This window comes from Apium graveolens, chromosome 7 (assembly GCF_009905375.1).
Source record: "Apium graveolens cultivar Ventura chromosome 7, ASM990537v1, whole genome shotgun sequence".
Classification (NCBI taxonomy): domain Eukaryota; kingdom Viridiplantae; phylum Streptophyta; class Magnoliopsida; order Apiales; family Apiaceae; genus Apium; species Apium graveolens.
The window spans coordinates 42,401,069-42,420,831 of record NC_133653.1 but is presented as its reverse complement, the minus strand read 5'-3'; the positions used below and the strand labels follow the sequence as shown (position 1 = coordinate 42,420,831).

At 35.4% G+C, this 19,763-nt stretch overlaps 2 protein-coding genes across 2 annotated transcripts; one reads left to right on the top strand and one right to left on the bottom strand.

Annotated features, from left to right (window-relative positions):
* The first annotated feature begins 1,064 nt into the window (after window positions 1-1,064).
* Window positions 1,065-4,529, top strand: LOC141673534 (uncharacterized). Its single transcript, XM_074480285.1, has 10 exons — window positions 1,065-1,082; window positions 1,153-1,478; window positions 1,639-1,966; window positions 2,043-2,381; window positions 2,521-2,661; window positions 2,748-3,065; window positions 3,154-3,239; window positions 3,496-3,622; window positions 3,723-4,222; window positions 4,298-4,529. The coding sequence occupies exons 1-10, from the start codon at window positions 1,065-1,067 to the stop codon at window positions 4,527-4,529; spliced, it is 2,415 nt and encodes an 804-aa protein (XP_074336386.1).
* A 2,350-nt stretch (window positions 4,530-6,879) lies between these two features.
* On the bottom strand, window positions 6,880-8,544 carry LOC141673533 (uncharacterized). The gene is made up of 2 exons (XM_074480284.1): window positions 7,711-8,544; window positions 6,880-7,047 (listed from the first exon to the last, which is right to left on the bottom strand). The coding sequence occupies exons 1-2, from the start codon at window positions 8,542-8,544 to the stop codon at window positions 6,880-6,882; spliced, it is 1,002 nt and encodes a 333-aa protein (XP_074336385.1).
* Window positions 8,545-19,763: the final 11,219 nt, after the last annotated feature.

Here is a 19,763-nt window from a genome sequence, read left to right as displayed (position 1 = left end):
AGTCAAAGATCTACAACTGCTTAAATTCTGAAGGATATACAGACTGAAGCTGATATCAAACTTTAAGGATGGTAAAGCTGTAAGGACTGTAAGTTATAGTTATCTAGTCAAATTCTCATATGCATTTGTACTTAATGTTTTTGACATCATCAAATATATGTTAAACTTGTATATTATGCTAATTTACAAGTTGGGGGAGATTGTTAGATATATTTGCGATGTCATGTCTAATAATGATTTGTGTTTAGTTTTCAGATCTTAACTAACAGGACAAATCAGGACTTAACTGGAAATCAGTACTTATACTGAAGTCAGAACTTAAGATATCAGAACTTAAGTTATCAAAACTTAAGTTATCAGAAGATAATATCAGGACTTAAGGAGACTTTCAGATAAGGAAGGTGGTTGATTGAAAGGAAAGAAGATCGAGATTAAAACAAGAAGAGATATGCATGGAGAAGAATTTTATGAAGAATAGAATACTTGGAAGAAAAGATAACTAGTTGATATGTTTTAGGATGCAGACTTTTGTTCGATATCAATTAGAAGATTATCTTGTAACTGTGTGTCTAAATAAACACAATATAAGATTTACACTATATGTGTTATCCAATTTGAGAATATTATTCATTGTAATCCTAGCAGCTCTCGTGATATTTTTTCATCACTGAGAGAGGACGGTTCCATTGTAATACTGTTTTATTAATAAGATTATTATGTGTTTCATACTTGTGTTCTTAATTCGATTTGATTGTGCTAGACACTGTATTCAACCCCCTTCTACAGTGTGTGTGACCTAACATTTTAAGTTACATTTACGACTATAAGTGGGTACTAAGTTGCATGTAATGTTACAAATGATAGTACTGTGTTGCATGTATTATGGCATTGTAGGTTTATAATGGTGCATGCGAGGTTCTCTTCGGTGTCTAGGACTCCTTCGGAGTGTGCTTCTGCTTCAAAGGGGAAATCTAAGATGAGCCTAAAGGAAGTTGCAATGAAAAAGTCAAAGTTAAAGGGGAAAGGGGAAATGGAAGAAGACGAACTTTACAATTCAAGATAACATGATTCCACCTCCTAAGGTACTGCATTTTTTTGCATACTAGTATGGTGTTGATTATATGTTTGTATTCATTATTTTCTATTTTACAGGGGATGCATTATGTTATTCCTGTTAAAGAGCATGGGACAGCGAAAATTAACACCAATAATAAGTATGATCTAATTAGTGATTTACTGCAAACATTATCTTTAAAGCAGCTTGACGATCTTCGTGCGTCCTGTTTTGGCCATTTTACCCATTTAAGATCTTTTAAAATCCAATACCAACTTATCCATAACCTCTTGCTTAGACAGTTGAAACAACCAAACCCTCTTGAAATTTGGATTGGTATTGCTGGGACAAAGCTTCGTTTTGGCATGCGTGAATTTGCGTTTATCACTGGTTTGGGTTGCGTTGGTGCTTTATATAAGAAAAGGTTTTTTAGGTCTGAGAATCAATTTGTCAAGCAATATTATCATGGTGCTAATAGTATAACCAAGAGTCTGTCAAATAGTCCTTTTTTCAAAAAGAATGGAAACTGATGAGGATGCAATTAAGTTTGCAAAATTGTATTTACTTCACCATTTTTTTCTTAGCTCCAGTAGTGATTCTGTGATTCCTAAGGGTGACCTTGATATGTTGGATAGGGGAGATTTTGATCAGTTTTCATGGGGTAGGGAAATTTATAAGACAACCTTAGAGTCACTGAAATGTAATGTAAGAACAGGTTCCAAAGACAACTATTATCGTTTGAATGGTTTTCCCTATGCTTTTCAACTGTGGTTCTACGAGTGTTGTCCATATTTGAATGAAAAGTATTGTGATGCAAATAGTGGATGTATTCCATGTATGCTTAGCTGGTCAAATGATGGTAATGCGAAGTTTGAGGATGTGTATACTACACTGTCATTGAGCGTAAAAGAGGTATAACTAATAAATTTACCTTGCTCTCGTTTCAATTATATAATAATGTTTTATTCATTTGTTTTTATTTGTGCAGCTAGAATTGAGCAACCTAACTGCTACTGCAAGTGAGATTAAGGAACTTAAGTTGGAGGAATTGTTTCCAACTTCCAATCAGCGGAGTGTTCAGGATAATGACAACAGCGATGATGACTTTGTCAACCCCCCAACCCCGCTTTTGAGGATGTCTTCTTCACATGCAAATGCACATGAAGATAACATGTCTCTCGTTGAAATGCAGAGGAAACTTTGCACATTTGAAACTCATCAGAATAATCTTACTATTGAGGTTAATTCTTTGAAGACAACTATGACCGAGATTCGTTCATATTTTGAATCGGTCTTCTCAAACTTGCAAGAAACTATCATGAAAGAAGTATGTATCTTGTTTTTTAGTTTCAGTAACCTTTTTTAAATCAATATAGTTGATCCTTTATATTAATTTGGAATACCTTTTTTGATTCAAAAACTCCATTACTGATGATATTTTATGCAAAACTAATTAAATTTCTCAGGTTAGGAGGAAGAATGAAAATGATGATGATGTTCTTTTTGATAATTACACTGGAGATGATTTATCCAATCCCATACATGAATCATTTTACCGTGCTAGCTTTCCTGAAAAAGATGCTCCAATTATAAAGGATTTTGATCAGGTTTGCATCATTGATTTCTTTTGTTCCTATTGAATTATTGTCATATTATATAAGTGCATAATTATGTTATTCATTATGTCATGCAGGATACAAAAGGATGGGACCCTTGTCCCCAAAATGTGGTTGCAAGAGAGGTTGCTGCAAATGAAGATGTCTCAGTTAAGGTTGCAGAGGTTGCAACTAAGGTTGCTATAGTTGACACAGAGGTTGCAGCAGCTGATGGAGAAGTTGCAGGGAACCTTGTAAAGACTGCAGAGAAGGATGAAAATGTTGCAATAAGAGATTCAAAAGATGCAGGAGTTGACGGAGCTGATGATAATTTTTTTGGTAACCTCTCTGACAAAGAATTGAGTGATTTGGAGTTGGTTGTGCAAAGTGCCAGCAAAATAGGGAATCCCATATTGGTAAATGCTAATAAATTTGTCCGCTGTAAATATTTCTAATTTATGTATAATCCTGTGAAATCAGTAAATTTTATTTATTTTGTTACAGGGAACTTTTACTGAACCTATTCAGCCAACTCCTGCTAATCCTAAACGGATGGTTAAGCTCCCTTCATATTTACAGTCTCCTTTTTTGTAAAATTTTGGTTCGACATCGGGGAAAAGTACTGACTCCTTAGCTATTCAAGAAGTGTTCAAGACTGTTAAAGGAATTTCTGCATTGGATGGTAAGATTGGAGAATTGCCAGACTTTAATATTACTGGAGAGTTCATGGAATGGTTGGATCATGGCATGATTACAAAGAAAAAGTAAGGCTTTTATAGTTGTTTCTGTATATGTATATTGAGTTTTAGGTTGATTTTAATGTTTGTGTCTTTTAAATTTTTGTAGTGCGACAACATTCTATTCAAAACAAGACAACAAGATCAACCCGGCTCCGAATCTAGGGGTTGATTTGGTATCCCAGAAAACTTGGTTCCATATTTGGGCGTACGGTAGCAAAGGTCTCATGAACTCTGTAAGTTCTAATGATTGTTGAATATGAGGTTGCATTACTCAAATTGTACTACAATATTCTTGTTTATATTGATAAAATGTCCTTTTATTCTTTTGTGCAGCATGTTGATGTGTTCTTTTACCATTTAAGGAAGAAGGTTAAGAAAAATTTTGAACTTCTTTCAATGGATTCCACCTTTCAGAATAGAGTTTCTACCATGTATGATGCATGTGTCAAGAAGAACAATTTTACAGTTAATATTAAGGAAGAGATTGCTAGAGTTATGATGGGCGATGACATTCGTTACAATACTCATTGGGCTTTGGTTGCTGATGTCCTGTTTCCTGTATTCATTCGAGAGCAAAAACATTGGCTTCTTGGAAGACTTAGGTTTGCAAATAGGGAAGTTCATGTGTATAACACCTTAAAATGTGATGATGTGAGGGAGATTCTTATTAAAAATTTGCGTCCATTTTGCAAGTTACTACCTTACTATATGAGGATTACTGGCTTCTACGAACGTGATGATATTGATTTCTCATCCAAGGCTTATTTGAACAAGTCAGATGCTGATCCTCTTGGACTGGTATTGAATCATAACTGCGTTAAGTCATCATCTATGTAAGTCGCATGACTTTTTAAGTTTGTTAAAGTTTGTAGAACTTGTATAATTATATTATGTTATGTTTGCTGTAGTGATAGTGGTATATACATGGTTTCGTTTGCTGAGTATCTTGCTGATAAGAAGGAAATTCCCCAAGCAGACTTGGATATTGGCGCTCAAAGAAGCAGACTTGCTTTCCTGTTTTACTCATATGGCATGGATAAACAGATATATGGTTACGAGAGCGAGGGAGATGATACAAAAGGAGATAAGAAGGCGATAAAGACCATAACGAAGAATAGAAAGATGAGATCTATGAAATAAATTTCTTGTGTTAATTTTGTTTTGCGCCACTAAGTACTTGAAAGGAACTGTGTAATGGTACTTAGGGATGTAACATGATTTGATATGATGGAATTAAGAATTATGTAAATGATATGGTTTGAAAACTTATGTATGTGTTCGTTTACGAATTATTTTGTTTGTATTCAGTTGTTAGTTGCATATCAGGCACTAAGTTTCATATTAAAATCATAAATTGTCAAAGTTGCTGAAGTTGCATATTTATTTACTAAGTTGCATATGATGTTAGATATTGGATTATGAAGTTGCATAGTAGCAACTTCAACAATTTAGGACTATAATTGGGTATTTAATTGCATATAATGTTGCATGTGTTGTTGCATTGTAGATTTATACATTCTTATAAGGATTATCATGCACTGGCATGATAAGATTGAATTCATTTGGATAGGTGGCCCCGCAGGGGCTCCTGTTAGGTCCCAATGTGTTTGTAGAAGGGGGGTTGAATACAAACAATACCGAATAATCGAATTTAGTGCGGGATAAAAAATTGAAACAAAATTCAAGTTAAATAAAAATATTATTAAACTTGAAAGGTGTTACAACAACGGTATCGATTACAAGGGATTAATCTCAAATTAATTATCACAAATCTAGAATAAATTCGACATGAACTTTTTCTATTTTTGCAATAAAAAGATTCAAATGCTAAACGCAATTTGAGATTAAGTTCTACGGATTTTGATCCTCTAGATAGTTACACAAGAACAAGAGAATGATTTCTAGTTGTTTGGATTTAACTTGGAAACTAGAAATTGTGATCTTGAATTTAGCAGATGAAAATGAAATATTATGCTTCTTCTTTTTCTGCTGTGTTCTTGGTTTGTTGAGAATGGATAAAAGTCTTCTGCCGCTTCTGTTCTATTTATAATTCAATCAACAGAATCATTTGAACTGGAATGACAATCGGCATGACAATCACTTGTACTAGCAAGACAATCGGTGAGACAATCATTTGTGCTACCATGACAATCAGTATGACTATCAAATGAACTAGCAAGACTATCAAACTGAGCTGGCAAGACAATCTCCTTCCAGTAGAACTTTCGGTGAGACAATTGAAATGACTTGGCATGACAATCGGTATGACAATCCAGATTGTCATGCTAGTTCAATTTCAATTGTCTTGCTGAATTAAAACTGATTTTAATCCAATTAAAATTCTGAAAATTCTTAATATTAATTCAGAATTAATTAATCAATTAATTTAATTAACCAATAAATTAATCTTTGCAGATATAATTTATTTTCTTAATTAAATTATATGACGTACTTAATTAATAGAGAATTAATACTAATCTTGAGCAGCAACCACTCTTCTGAAAATCTTCTGAAAATCACTGAGAATTATGAATCAATTCCACCACTTCAATGTTGACACTCGATGTACTGTTTGGTTCATGAGTGACTAACTTCCATGACGTTTCTTCATGTCTTGACTTTGACAACTTGATTTTCTTCAGATTAAATCCTTGTAATTCTCTGATACCCTGACGAGATCTCTGTCACTTGATTAAATCCACAATCTTGATTTGTATCACTGAGGCTTGATCAATTTCTTGAACTTCTTCCAGTGAAGTAATTCCTCAAGTTTGTAGATGAACATTGTTTCTGAATCCTTTGATAGATGTTACTTTGTGAGATCTCTCTGACGGTAGATCCACTATTTACTTGTTACATTTTTATTTGAGTTGAGTTAAATCCTCGAATAAACAAATAGGCTATGACATATGCCTTTCAGCTCCTAATGAAGCTACACTTTAAATTTTAGAAATAGAGTAAAGTTTATCACAAGGTTGCAAATTAGGTGATATTTGCATATAGTGTAGCATTCACTGTTGCTAATGTTTAACAGACATTATAATGCTAATATGCAACAAAAATCAACTTCAAATGCAACTGAAAGTCACTTGATACCTTAACCTCAAAGTCAAATATAAAAAACTAGTAGTTCTATTCTGTGTACTATAAAACGAGAATTATGTCTTTGCTTGAGAAAAAATAATCAATGTAATCATATAAAGTAACTAATTCAAGCAAGTCTGAGTGGAGGATTTCAACAAGTTCTCCTATTATGTCCATATTGATTGCAACTCCTGCATTTGACTTGTTCACGCTGTTTTGCATTCATCTCCCAAGAAGATTTGTATCTTCTTTTTTTTGGTCTGCCCACTCTTACTCGTCCTTGTGGAGGATATAGTGCTATTGACTTGATATTTTCGGGTACTTCCCACGTGTCTTCGTGACCAACAGGGAACACTGTCTCTTCATATGCATGAATTATTGCTTCCTTTGTGAAATATGGTGAACATTAATCATATGGATCATGATTAGCCTTTTGTAAAATAGCAATTGTATGAGCACAAAGAAGTTGGTCCAGTTGAAATCTATTGCATTTGCAGGTTCTCAAACTAATATCAACTATAGCTTTTCTATCATCATTGCGAACTTCAAACAAAATATCATTTGTCAGATGCACCTGTACACATATGAATAAATAAGTCACTGCTTCTCAATACTCAATATATTAAAAAAACTCTAAAATTTAAAATCTTATTGTCAAATTAATGGAGTATAGGTAATTATCTTTCAAGATATCTTCAAACTTATTAGGCAGTCTTGTCAAGGTTGCATTTGCTATATTTCTATTGCTCCAACTCCATTTTTGGATCAAAGCACGCAAACTCTCTAGCATAGTACAAATTGGGAGTTCTCGAATTGCTATGATTACATAATTTACAGATTCAGCAATGTTGGATGTTAAGTTTGAGTACCTGTTATTTGGTGAATGAACTCTTGCCCGTTTGTTATACCCAACTTCTTCCAAAAATGTTCTTATTCTGTTTTCAACCTTATCAAGTTCTCTCATGTGATACTCAAACTTTTTAATAGTGTATGTATTTGCCGCTGAGAAGAAAGAGTCTTTAACATTTTTTGAGTTCTTCTTGAACTTACTTTTAATGTTGCTCAGGAGATGAAAGATGCAAAATCCATGTGGTATCTCCGGATACACTTTGCTGACAGCTTTTATTATGCTCTCATGACGATCAGATATTATAGTCATGTCTCCTCTCAATCCATAAGCATGTCTGAACTTGTCAAAAAACCAGTCCCCAAAATCATCATTTTATGAATTGACTACAGCAAATGCCAATGGAAAGATCTTACCCCCTACGTCTTGAGTTGCTGCCACCAATAATGTACCTCTATGAGCTGATTTTAGAAAGGTACCATCAACAATCACAACCGGTATGCAATGAGGCCATCCTTTCATTGAAGCATTCAATGCAACAAAGACGTATAAGAAACACCCATCGTCTCCCACTTTAAAACTAACATTTGATCCGGGATTTGTTTGATGCAACATATACAAATATGACACCAGTTGAGCATAAGATTTGGTTGCGTTGCCTCTAACAATTTCTTGTGCTTTTTCCTTGGATCTCCAAGCTTTGCCGTACTTCACCTGCACTTTATAACCATGCTTCATGTCTCTTATTATATCCGCAACTGTGTATTTTGTTTTGATATTGGTATATTTGTTTTTTATGATGTCTGCAATGACGGTTGCAATGACTTGCCTTTGATCTTTAAATCTCAACTCCAGATCACAGGTGTGAGTGTCAACCAATTTCCGTATTATGAACTGACTTGTTTTTCCATTTCGTGATGCTCGCATCATCCAGCTGCAATTTTTGTCGAGGCAAGCAACCAAATACTCCTTCTGGCAAGTCTTTTTTACAGGAAACTGAAAATTGTTGCGAATGGCATAATGACTCATAACTATCTTCAGTGTTTCTCTGTCTTTGTATATTTGATCCAATTCAATATGTTCATGTTGCTTGTTGCTAATGACAAACTTCTTCTCAATGTGAGTTGCATCTCCAATATTTTCAAACTCATTTGAGATATCCACAAGTTGACCAGATATGAGTTTCGCATAGTCAATATAATTTGCAATCATTTCGCTATCCATTTCAGTAAGTGAACTTAATGTTGCAACTTCATGTTGCACGGCTTCAATACACACATAATCACTTGTTGTTCCACTCCTCGGTGACGTAATAGTGTCTTGGGCATTACTTTCTCCGATTGTCAAACACAGAGGATATCTTATAAATTATGGTTCTCTTTTCTTCAACTCAATATAAAACATAAGTTGACAATCATTAGCAATATCAAATGGAGGATAACTATCTCTAACTTGATACTCGATTTTTGTTGTAGATGGTTCTGTAGACAACATCAGTTCATTGAGAATAAGTCCTACCAAGTTATTATAACTGCAGTTGCTTGGATTCAACAATCCGCATACCTTAAAGTTGATGTAGTTCTGATTTTCATTCCATTGGCCACCATGTTGTATTATGACCGCGATATTTTCTATTTATACTTCAGAAAATAATACCAAAAATCAATAACCAATTGCAATTGCAATCAACCAAATTCAACAATATACAACAAACAATGTATTTCATAATGGTCTCGTGTGTGCATAAAGAATTATAATGTTGATTAAACATTAGCAACACTATATGCAACTTAACATCCTAATATCCAACCTTCTAATCAACCTAATCAATTTTAACAATGATCCTTCTAAAAGCCTCCAAAAATAATTCTAAATCCTGATTGCAACTTCAATGAGTGCAAAAACAACTAAATCATCAACTAAATCAACTTTAGAAACCTCAATTGCAACTGAAATCAACCGATTTGCAGCTAGCAACTAAATACAGAAATGGATAATAAAATTCAATAACAACTAAATACAACAATGATGATTCTAATCAGAATAAACTTCAATTGCAACTCAGAGTAACATTCGAATATACATATATGCAACACAAACTTATGAAATCAACATCTACAAAACTATTGTAATCTCAAAACTGAAAATCATACTGAAATCTGAAATCGTAAGCAATACATAACTTAAATCTACAAATCAAATCAAATCAAATCTACAAAATCGAATTAACTAAATGCAACTAGAATTGAAATTTTAGAAACCAAGATTATACCTTGTTAAAGCGTTTAGATGCTAGTTGATGATGACAGAGGGTTAGTTGATGATGACGGACTGCGGGAGTGAGGAAGAACAACCGCTGAGATCGGAGCGCGGGAGTGCAGAGGGAATGGGATTCAATTGGGCTCAAACAGAAATAATGTATTTTTGAAAATTGAGAGAGAAATAAGGTATATTTGTAAATAAAATTTATCTTTACATTATTTGTGAAATATATATATACAACATATATATATATATATAAAAGCCCTATATTTTTTATCTTTCTTTTAATTTTTTAGCAAATGAAATATTGCAATTTACAAAGACAAGTATTTATAAATCTATCATCATTCATAATATTCTCCTAAAATTTCTACAACTTTTTTTTTTAATTTTTAGCCTATGAAATATTAAAATTTACAAAGACGAGTTTCTTTAAATTTATCATCATTCGTAATATTCAACCTAAAATTTCTACAACATCTTCCATTACAAAAGTTTTGAAATCAACTTAACATAATAATATTCTCCTAAAACTTTTCCCTTTTTAAATCAACTTATCATCTTGATATCCACTTAAGTTTCTTTTTATACCATTACTTCGAAAATCAACTTACTATATATTTTTCTAAAAAAATCTTTTAATTTTTAGCCTATTGAAATTATAAAGACAAGTATATACAAATATATTTTCTCAATATTTTTTAAAATCGTTATATCATATATTATATTATACTTATTTAAATGAAAAGACGAGGGCGTCGAGATAGCGTCTCTCATACTATTTCAACATGTTTTTATAATTTTCTCAAATTTATTAATTATTAAATAGATAAAATATTACATTGGTTATTAACTAATAAATAATAAATTTATATGATATTAGATTTGTGAATAATGAGAGAGGGTAATTGAAATAAATATATTTAACGAGAGAACAAATTTATTATATTTATTTCTCATTCATAATTTTAGAATGACTAAAATAGGATAAAAAAATACAAAAAGAACCGAATATTATTTTAGAAGGCCTAGAGAGCAAACATGTTTAACGAGAGAACGAACTAATTGTATTTATTTATTATTCATAATTTTAAAATAACCAAGATCGAATAAAAAATACAAAACAACGAAAAATTATTTCAGAAGACCGTTGCAAATCACGAGTTAGTAAATTAATTATTACATAATATAAGGATGAGAAAGAACGAGAGCATATTTATCTAACTCTGGTTGACTTACAAAAAATATATAATTTTTTCTTCAATTTTATCCAATATTTAGTCAATCTTATCGGTAATTGGTCTAAAATAAATGTACATTGTTAAAATAAAACTTTGGTCGATATTTTTAAAGCAACATTAAATAATCAAAAATAATTTTAAAATTCTGACGGAAAAATAGTTTCAAAATAACACATGACATAATTTTGTGAGAATAAGTATTCTAAAGTTAATCTTATGATATTTTTTCTAAGGTCATCATAAATATAAGTAAATAAATAATCTTAATTATTTATTTACCATATATTTCACATGTCTTTGATTTAGAAAATTAAGTAATTTGATAATATATATAATACACTCAAGTCAATCATTAACTTAGAAAATTTTCCTAAAATTAACTTTAGGATTTTTATTGGAACTCGTATGCATTCCTATTCATACACGAGGTTTCATAACATTAATGAGACAATAATGAATACAAATAAAAATTTTGGAACAATTTTTGAAATATCTTTTGAACCTGAGCATTTCTCAATATTTTAACATCTTTTTATTCATTTCAGCTATGTATATTTGCGTTTACAAATACAATTCATATGCTCTCTCTATTTTTTTATCATTTGATTTTATGCACATAATATAAGTTGTTTAATCATGTATATTAAATTTAATAACTTCTTTTTAAAATCTTCCTTAATGAATTTTAGCAAAAATTATATAATTTTTATTCAGTCAAAATTAAAAAATATATAAAATACACGATTAAAGCATTTAAAAAATGTGTGAAATAAAGGGAGTATATATCAATTTTCACGAGCGTATGTGCCAGAACACCTGTACTAACATTATGTTACATTCATGTACTGCAATAAATTAATTAAATATGAATTGCCCTGTTTTAATTAAATAAATTTTAATTGAAACGTGCCAAAAATGTTTGGGAGCCAACATAGGATACATTCATGTACTGCAATAAATTAATTAAATATGAATTGTCCTGTTTTATTTAAAAGTGGAGCTGCAGATTTGATGGTTGACCCCAAGTTCCTAAAGTGCTCAATCATTATTACATACATCTGTATATGCACAAGAGATATGGTCCTGGACACAATCAACCGACTCACAGTCCATATTCCACAACTTAAAAAGGTTGTATACATTTATGGAGTATATCCCATGCGATTCATTTCACATTATTTCAAATATTCAGAGTTATTGCGTTGATTTTATAAATTTCACATTGTTACTAGCAGAGACATAGTTTCGAAATAAAGAAAATTAGCAGAGAGATAGTTAATTTCACCCTAAATAATATTTAATTTTTGTAGCCAAATAAATATGAGTACATATGATAAGCACTAAAATTTAATTTATAATACTGATTGATCTAGGTTTTGTGCATGTGGGAGATTTACGGATAATAATAAATAATAATAAATCAGAATAAGTTAAATTTATAAATTTAACATGTGGTCATGAGTGTAAATTGAAAAACCTAAAAAATATATAATTATAAGCCTGAGAGACAACAAAAATAAACAAATTCGAACTATCAACAGACAACTTTGGCATCAAGAAAAAAGTTGATGGAAGAACACAAAGAAAAGAAGGGCCAACAAATATGAATGACGCGAAAGTTAAAAAATATTCTTACAAAGCAAACCAATAGTGCCCCTCAAGATAATACCCCATCACCAGAAATTAGTATCCCCCAGTATTTCATATCATTGTCTGAATCATGAGTTCGCCAAGGCGTGCTCGATCGATAACATGTCCTTTTAACTAGTAATACATAAATTTATTTTATAATAATAGTCTTAGTTTCTATGCCGCAAAACAAATAAATATATACTATGCATATAATTTTTCTCAATAGATAGTCAAAATGAAGATGCAGGATGTGATGTTGTATTACACAATCCGATTTGACATTGTGATTAAGCCAATTCGGATTCGTTGGGTTATTGATTTAACTCGTTGATAAGTCTACAATATTATATTATTAAGACTATAATTTTAGGAAATGATTTCTTTACTTTAATTTTTCAATCCCTTCAAATGAGGTTTTTATCTTATATTTATACCAAGTCTCAAATAGGTTTTTCTTACAAAATGGGTTTTCTTGGCTTTTACATTATGTTTCACAGTTATCATAATTATAACTCCTTTGGGCTATAATGTCTTGGCCCAACATTTGTCCCCCTCCCAGTTTAAGCAACTCTCTTTAGATTTGCGTTTTTTATTTCGGGGACCTGAGAATTGAGAAAATGAGCTAAACGTGGTAAAAAGAATAAAATAATGAGAAAAATAAATGTTAGTGAAAAAAATAGGAAAATAAAGACAGGGATATTGAAATAGGAATGAATGTGTTGTGCATATTGTTTTACTTTTACTTTAGTTCTTCTCTTCTTTTTTTTTTTTGAAACGTATAAGTATTTTGGTTTTTATTTTCTGGGGATTACTGATTGGAGAGTTGAACTGTTCGGCTTCCATTCCTCTTAACAAAAACGCAGCGGCTACCCGGATAATCCTTATTCCACCTTAAACCCTCGGTTATTGTAGTAATCGCCTGTAAGTCTTCCTCCCTCCTACTGTATTACTTTTTGCTTTTTTACATCTTGCTTTTCTCAATTAGTTTATTCGGTTTCAATCGTTCAATGGATCAATCTAGTTCATCTTCCATCGATACTGTTTTTGATCGAGATCTCGGTAAGCGACCCCTCGAGGAAGGTGATCAAGAGTCCTTCTTGAATCTAAATAGCTTGGAGATTTCTGACTTAGAGCAGTGTGGGTCCTTTGATTTTATGAACGAGGATGAGTTCTTGGGGAGTGTTCCTATGGGGCCTCTTCCCTCGCCTCCCCCGAGTCCCGGGACCTTAGAAAAGAGACGACATGTTGTTGAAGATGGTCTTCAGTTGGGTAGGGAAGAGTTCGAGGGAAGAACAAGTTTAAACTATTTGAGTTATTATATTACAAAGGACCCTCCGTTGAATAAGATAAAGTCGTATGTGGATTTGTCAAATGGGTATCGCTACCGAGTACCGACAGCTGATGAGCGAGTGTGGATGATGCCAGAATTTGGGAAGCACGGGATACGGATGATACTTTTTCATTTCGAACTTCGGTTGCCTATGCATCCATATTCTCTTGGCGATGTTCGAGGCTATTGGATGTGGGGTTAGTCAGTTGACGCCCAACTTCATTGCCCAACTTAGTGGGTTCGTCGCTCTTTGCTGTGATAGGAATAGGACTCCTTCTTTTAAACTTTTCTTTTCGATATATGCAGTTAGATACCACGACGGACAGATTTATTTTGACTGTCCTTATAAGAGGGTTAAAATTGTCAGTGTTCGATCTTCCAATTTTGGGTACCATACTAAGTGGTTGTATTTTGGGGGCCTGATTTAGAGTTTGTAAAACCATGTTGTAAAGTGAGTCAGCTTACTATCGATTATTTAAATAACCTCAAGAAGTACGATGCGAGGTATTTGAATGAGTTTCACGGGTTGAGATCGATGTATACACATCTTCAGTTAAACGAACCCGATTTTTTGGAAATGCATGATTGTAAGAGGGGATTTCCAATCGATTAATTATTTCTGTCATTTTTTATTATTACTGCTTGTCTCTCCCCCTTTTTTTGTATCACGTGTTAATTCTTTCCCTTCTTTTGCTTTGTTTCAGTGGCTGGAGCCTCTTTGCAGAAGATTTTAGACAACGGAGTTAGGAAGGAGATGGATAAGGCTATGATGTTGCTCGTTCAGCGTACATCGAGGAAGAATGCCGATGGAATGTACCCTGGTCCTTCTAGGGTTGGGGCATCTGGAGCTGGGCACTCTGTGTCCATCGAGTTGTTAGATGATCAAGGAAACAAAGTTGTGGAGGATCCTGGGAAGACTGTGCCTGATGCTGATCTGGCGGAGTTGAATCCTCGGAAGAGAGGGCGTCGTGAGGTAGAGGATGTTAACCTAGGAGGTGGAGAGTTTGTGGAGCCAGCTGTGGCGGGTAGCGGAGTGAATAAGACCATCACATTGATCAACAGTAGGGTCCTGATGTCCAATACTGCCGAGCATCGATCTAAAAAGGAGCCTGTGAGGGTCGAGATTCAACCCAGCGAGCGCTGGACAGGAGGAACAACTGTGCCACTGAGGGCTTTTAATCTCTTTCATCTTCCCCAAGACGCGGTTGCCTTCGATGGTCGGCGTCAGGATGATCTTGCTGACAGGTGTAAGAGTCGAGCCGGGAGGGTATGTGAATTTTGTTTTCTTGTATTGTTTTTCATTGAGTTATTCTTCTTTTCTCTCTCTTTCTTTTTTTTTTATTTTTTAACTTTGAATTTGTGGATTGCGATAGTTCCTCACAGATTTCATGCATATCGTGGAAGAATTTCGTGCTGATGGTAATGATGAGGCTTGCAAGAGACTGGAAGCGGAGGTGAGTGCTCTTAAGGCTGAGAAGAAAAAGCTTGGGACGAGTTATTCAGAGTTGGAGAAAAGATCTATGGAACTGGTTACTGCGAATACCGCGTTGACCAAGAAGGTGGTGAAATGGAGGTTTTAGGGCAGTCGAAGGATGCGAAGGTGTCGGAGCTCGAGCGGAAGCTTCAAGAAGCTGAGAAAGAGCGCGATGACCTAAGAAGTAAATGTGAAGACTGGGAGCGCCACGTCAACGGAATGAATGCGTCGTACAAACCGATTGTCGATGAGAATACTGTTTTGAAGGCAGAAGTCCAAAAAGGGATCGAGGACATTGCTAACGCCCTTGGAGATGGTTATGGGCGTTGCGTTGCTAGGATGCAGGGGGTGGGGTTGGATACCACAGGGCACTCGTTTGAGGATTACATTGCTGACCTCGCTGCTTCGCAGCCGGATAAACTTTGAAGGCGGGGAATGCCCCGTAGATGATGTATGGATTTTAAGTTTTATTTATTGACTTTGGGTTTGTGGTTTCTGTGAAGTCGTGAACTTAGGTTTTTCTGTTATTGATCTTTAGACTTATGATATTTCTTGTTAATCGCGGTCGGTGGATTTCATGTTTTAATTGACGGTATTCCGTGTGTTGTGATGAAGGAGATCTTTTTATCGTAGGTGCTTAAAATGTTCGTTTGACTTGCGTTCATGTCTAAGCTGTTTGTGTTGCGTTATAACCTTCCTGTAGTTAAAAAGTTCGTTTTCTAGGAATATATTGTGTCATGGTGCCCTTATTTAAAGTAATCGTGCTAATTTTGCGTATCCATGGAATGTTACTTTTTCTTTCATGAATAATGTAGGTTTTTCATAAATGTTAGTTTGAAAAATCTGTGTTGTGATAGTTAAATTGCACTCAATTCGTAGTTATTAAGAATATTTGTTTCATTTGACATTTGTTATAATACTGAGTTTCTCTTGCGGTCGAATCTATTAAAGATAGAATATAGAGATAATTCCACTTGATGTTCTTCAAAATAACTCGAAGACTTTCATTTATGTGTTGGACGGCGATGTTTCTTGTTTGATGATACGTTATCTGTCGTATTTTTAATGAGGTGCTTTTGGCCTTAGCTGTTTAAGAAATTTGTCTTAATCTTTCCTATATGGTGTGTGTTTTTATGATATTTAGTCATCTATCTGAGAATTTTGCGGTATCAATCGAGAGATCGATTTTGCGGTTTGGTGTATCCTCTCCGTTTGCAATATTTGAGAATTTTATGCTAGTTTACCAAAAAAATTCGTGACAGGAGCATAAGTGTAAGATTTTTGTATTACTTGGAGTCTATTGGAGTTCATTATAACTTGTTTTTTTTTAACTTAAAGCTTTCATAACTTAAAGTCCCTCGATGGGGATCTCATAACGACCCTCATTGCATCGAGGGTTGGTTTTTGGTAGGACCGTTATGGCCATAAAGTTTCAAGCATTACATGCAAAAGCTCACTACTGGTAAAATTTCTTGAGGTGGATGTCGTTCCAGGCGTTCTTAATTGGCTGACCGTCGAGGTGCGAGAGCTCGTAGGTTCCTGCGCTGACGACCTTCGACACTTTGTATGGGCCTTCCCATGTTGGTTTAAGTTTCCCTGAGATGGTGGGCTGTGACGCGGCGGAATCTCAAAGGACAAGGTCTCCAACCTCGAGTCGCTTGTTTTTGACTTTTTTGTCGAAGTATTTTGCTGTCTTTTCCTGTTTTGCGATCATGCACAGTCTAGATTCCTCTATTATTTCTTCAAGCAGGTCATTGTGAAAGCGTAAGCCTTCGATATTTGAGAGAAGTATTGAAGACCTCGATCCTCGGGGAGATCAGACTAATCTCGACTGGCGAAACAGCATCGACGCCATATGCGAGGCAGAAAGGTGTTTCCCCTGTTGCACTTCGAGGAGTTGTTCTGTAGGACCACAGCACATTTGGGAGCTCATCAACCCAACAATGAGGAATTTCTTCTATTCTTTTCTTTAACCCCTGTAGGATGGTTCTGTTCGTCACTTCTGCAAGGCCATTGGCCCGTGGGTACGCAACCGAGGCTTTGATGTGCTGGATTTTCAAATCGCTTAAGGCTTTTTCGAACTGTGCGCCTACAAATTGCGTTCCGTTGTCCGAGACTAAAATCCTTGGGATTCCAAATCGAAACACCACATATTCCATAAAAAATTCAATCATCTCTTTTTCTCTAATCTTGAAGAGAGGTTTTGCCTCGATCCACTTTGTTGCATAGTCGACTGCGACCACGATGTACTGGCACTGGCTTTTGGACCATGAAAAAGGTCCCACGATGTCGATCCTCCATTGATAGAAGGGACAGGGGGTGAGAATCAAGTTGAGCTCTGTCGTGGGTCGATGACTCACGTTTCCATGTTGTTGGCATGCCTGACACTTGCGAACATAACTTTCACAATCTTTTCGAAGTGTGGGCCAATACATCCCTTGTCTCATGATTTTGAGAGCTAAGCTCTTTTCCCCGGGATGTTCGCCGCATATTCCCGTGTGAACCTCGAGGATTGCCTGGTCGGCCTCTTCAGGGCTTAAACATCGGAGAAGTGGTTCAGTTAAAGCGCGTCGATACAACACTGAACCAATCATGCAATAGTTCCTTGCCTTAAACATGACCGCATGAGCTTCATTTTTCTCTGTGGGAAGTTTATTTTCTAGGATATACTCGAGAATAGGATTTCGCCAGTCAGGATTATTCTGAACGAAGTGAACTGCTGGTGCGTCGATAGCTGGGGATGTCAGGGTGTCAACATATACCGGGTCGAGATTTATTTTTAAATTAGATGAGGCTAATTTGGCGAGGGAATCTGCCCATTGGTTTTCCGCTCTATCAACATTTGAGAGTTTCCATGAGGAGAATTTCTTGAGCAGCTCTTGTGTGATTGTGAGGTATTTAGCCATGTTTTCATTGTGAGTTTTAAACTCTCCGCTTATTTGTTTGGCCACCAGCTGGGAGTCGCCAAATATGTCGATAATGTCTACCTCAAGGTCCGGTGCCAGTTTTAAACATGCAATTAATGCCTCGTACTCGGCCACGTTATTTGTTGCTTGGAATTCGAACTTAAGGGCTTGCTGGATCTTAAATCCTTCTGGGCTGATAAGAATTACCCCTGCTCCCCCCGAATTCATGGTCGATGATCCATCAACGAACAATATCCATGGTCGTAGCTGAGATTCCTCGGGGTTCGACCGTTTAGCCTTGAATTGGCATTCTGCTACAAAATCTGAGAGGGCCTGAGCTTTTATGGCGGTTCGTGGCTTATACTCGATGTAGAACTGGCTCAGTTCAATAGTCCATGCCGCGAGCCTTCTCGTCATATCAGGTTTGTGCAAGATTCTTTTGAGAGGTGCATTTGTCAACACGTGTATTTCCCTTGCTTGAAAGTAATGTCGAAGCTTTCTGCTGACGATGACTAAGGCGTACACGAGCTTTTCAACTTGAGGATATCGAGTTTCAGCATTACGCAATGAGTGACTAATATAATATACGGGAACCTCATTTCCTTCGTCGATTCGGACAAGGACAGCTGCGACTATTTCGTCGGATGCCGACAGATAAACACGCATAGCTTCGCCCGGGATTGGCCGAGTGAGGATGGGAGGATTTGTCAGAAATTCTTTGAGTTCCGTGAAGCTAGATTTGCACTCATTGTTCCATTCGAATGGTGTTGATCTTGAAGCCTTTTTTATGATGGCGAAGAATGGGAGGCACCTTTTGGACGACTGATGGATGAATCTTCGAAGGGCCGCTATGCATCCTATGAGCTTTTGTAGGTCTTTGACGGATTTTGGATCGTCCATTTCTAGAATATCTTTTTTCTGCGCGAGGTCGGCCTCGATGCCTCGCTGTGTGACCAGAAATCCAAGAAATTTTCCAGATGTAAGTCCGAAGGAGTATTTGCTGGGATTAAGGTGCAAGCTATGTTTTCGGGCATTCTCAAAGGTCTCACGAAGGTCAAACGAGTGGTTAACGACGAGTTTGGATTTAGTTATCATATCATCCACATAAATTAGCATATTCTTCCCTATTTGCGATCCAAAGATCGTGTCCATCATCTGTTGAAAGGTTGCGCCGACATTTATTAGCCCGAAAGGCATGACTCGATATCCGAATACCCCCTATGAGTAATAAATGTCGTTTGCTCCCAGTCATGAGAGTCCATTTTTATCTGATTGTACCCTGAAAACGCATCCATAAAAGAAAGGAGTTCATTTCCTGCTGTAGAGTCGATCAGCCGATCGATGTTTGGGAATGGGTAGAAATCTTTGGGGCAAGCTCTGTTAACGTCAGAATAGTCGACACACATTCGCCACTTTCCGTTGTGTTTCTTGACTAAAACTATATTAGAAATCCATGCGGGGAACTGGACGGGCTCGATTAATTTAGCTTCGAGGAGTCGGTCAATTTCTTGATCGATAGCTGCCCTCTTTTCGTCGGAGAATATTCAACATTTCTGCCGTACTGGAGCAATGTTTTTGTTGATGTGAAGGGAGTGGCG

Coding starts and splice junctions, on each gene's coding strand:
- LOC141673534 (XM_074480285.1), top strand. Junction 3,240..3,495: donor TATTTACAGTCTCCTTTTTT/GTAAAATTTTGG, acceptor AAATTTTTGTAG/TGCGACAACATTCTATTCAA. Junction 4,223..4,297: donor TGCGTTAAGTCATCATCTAT/GTAAGTCGCATG, acceptor TGTTTGCTGTAG/TGATAGTGGTATATACATGG.
- LOC141673533 (XM_074480284.1), bottom strand. CDS start 8,544: ATGGATAGCGAAATGATTGCAAATTATATTGACTATGCGAAACTCATA. Junction 7,048..7,710: donor TCTTTCCATTGGCATTTGCT/GTAGTCAATTCA, acceptor ATATGTGTACAG/GTGCATCTGACAAATGATAT.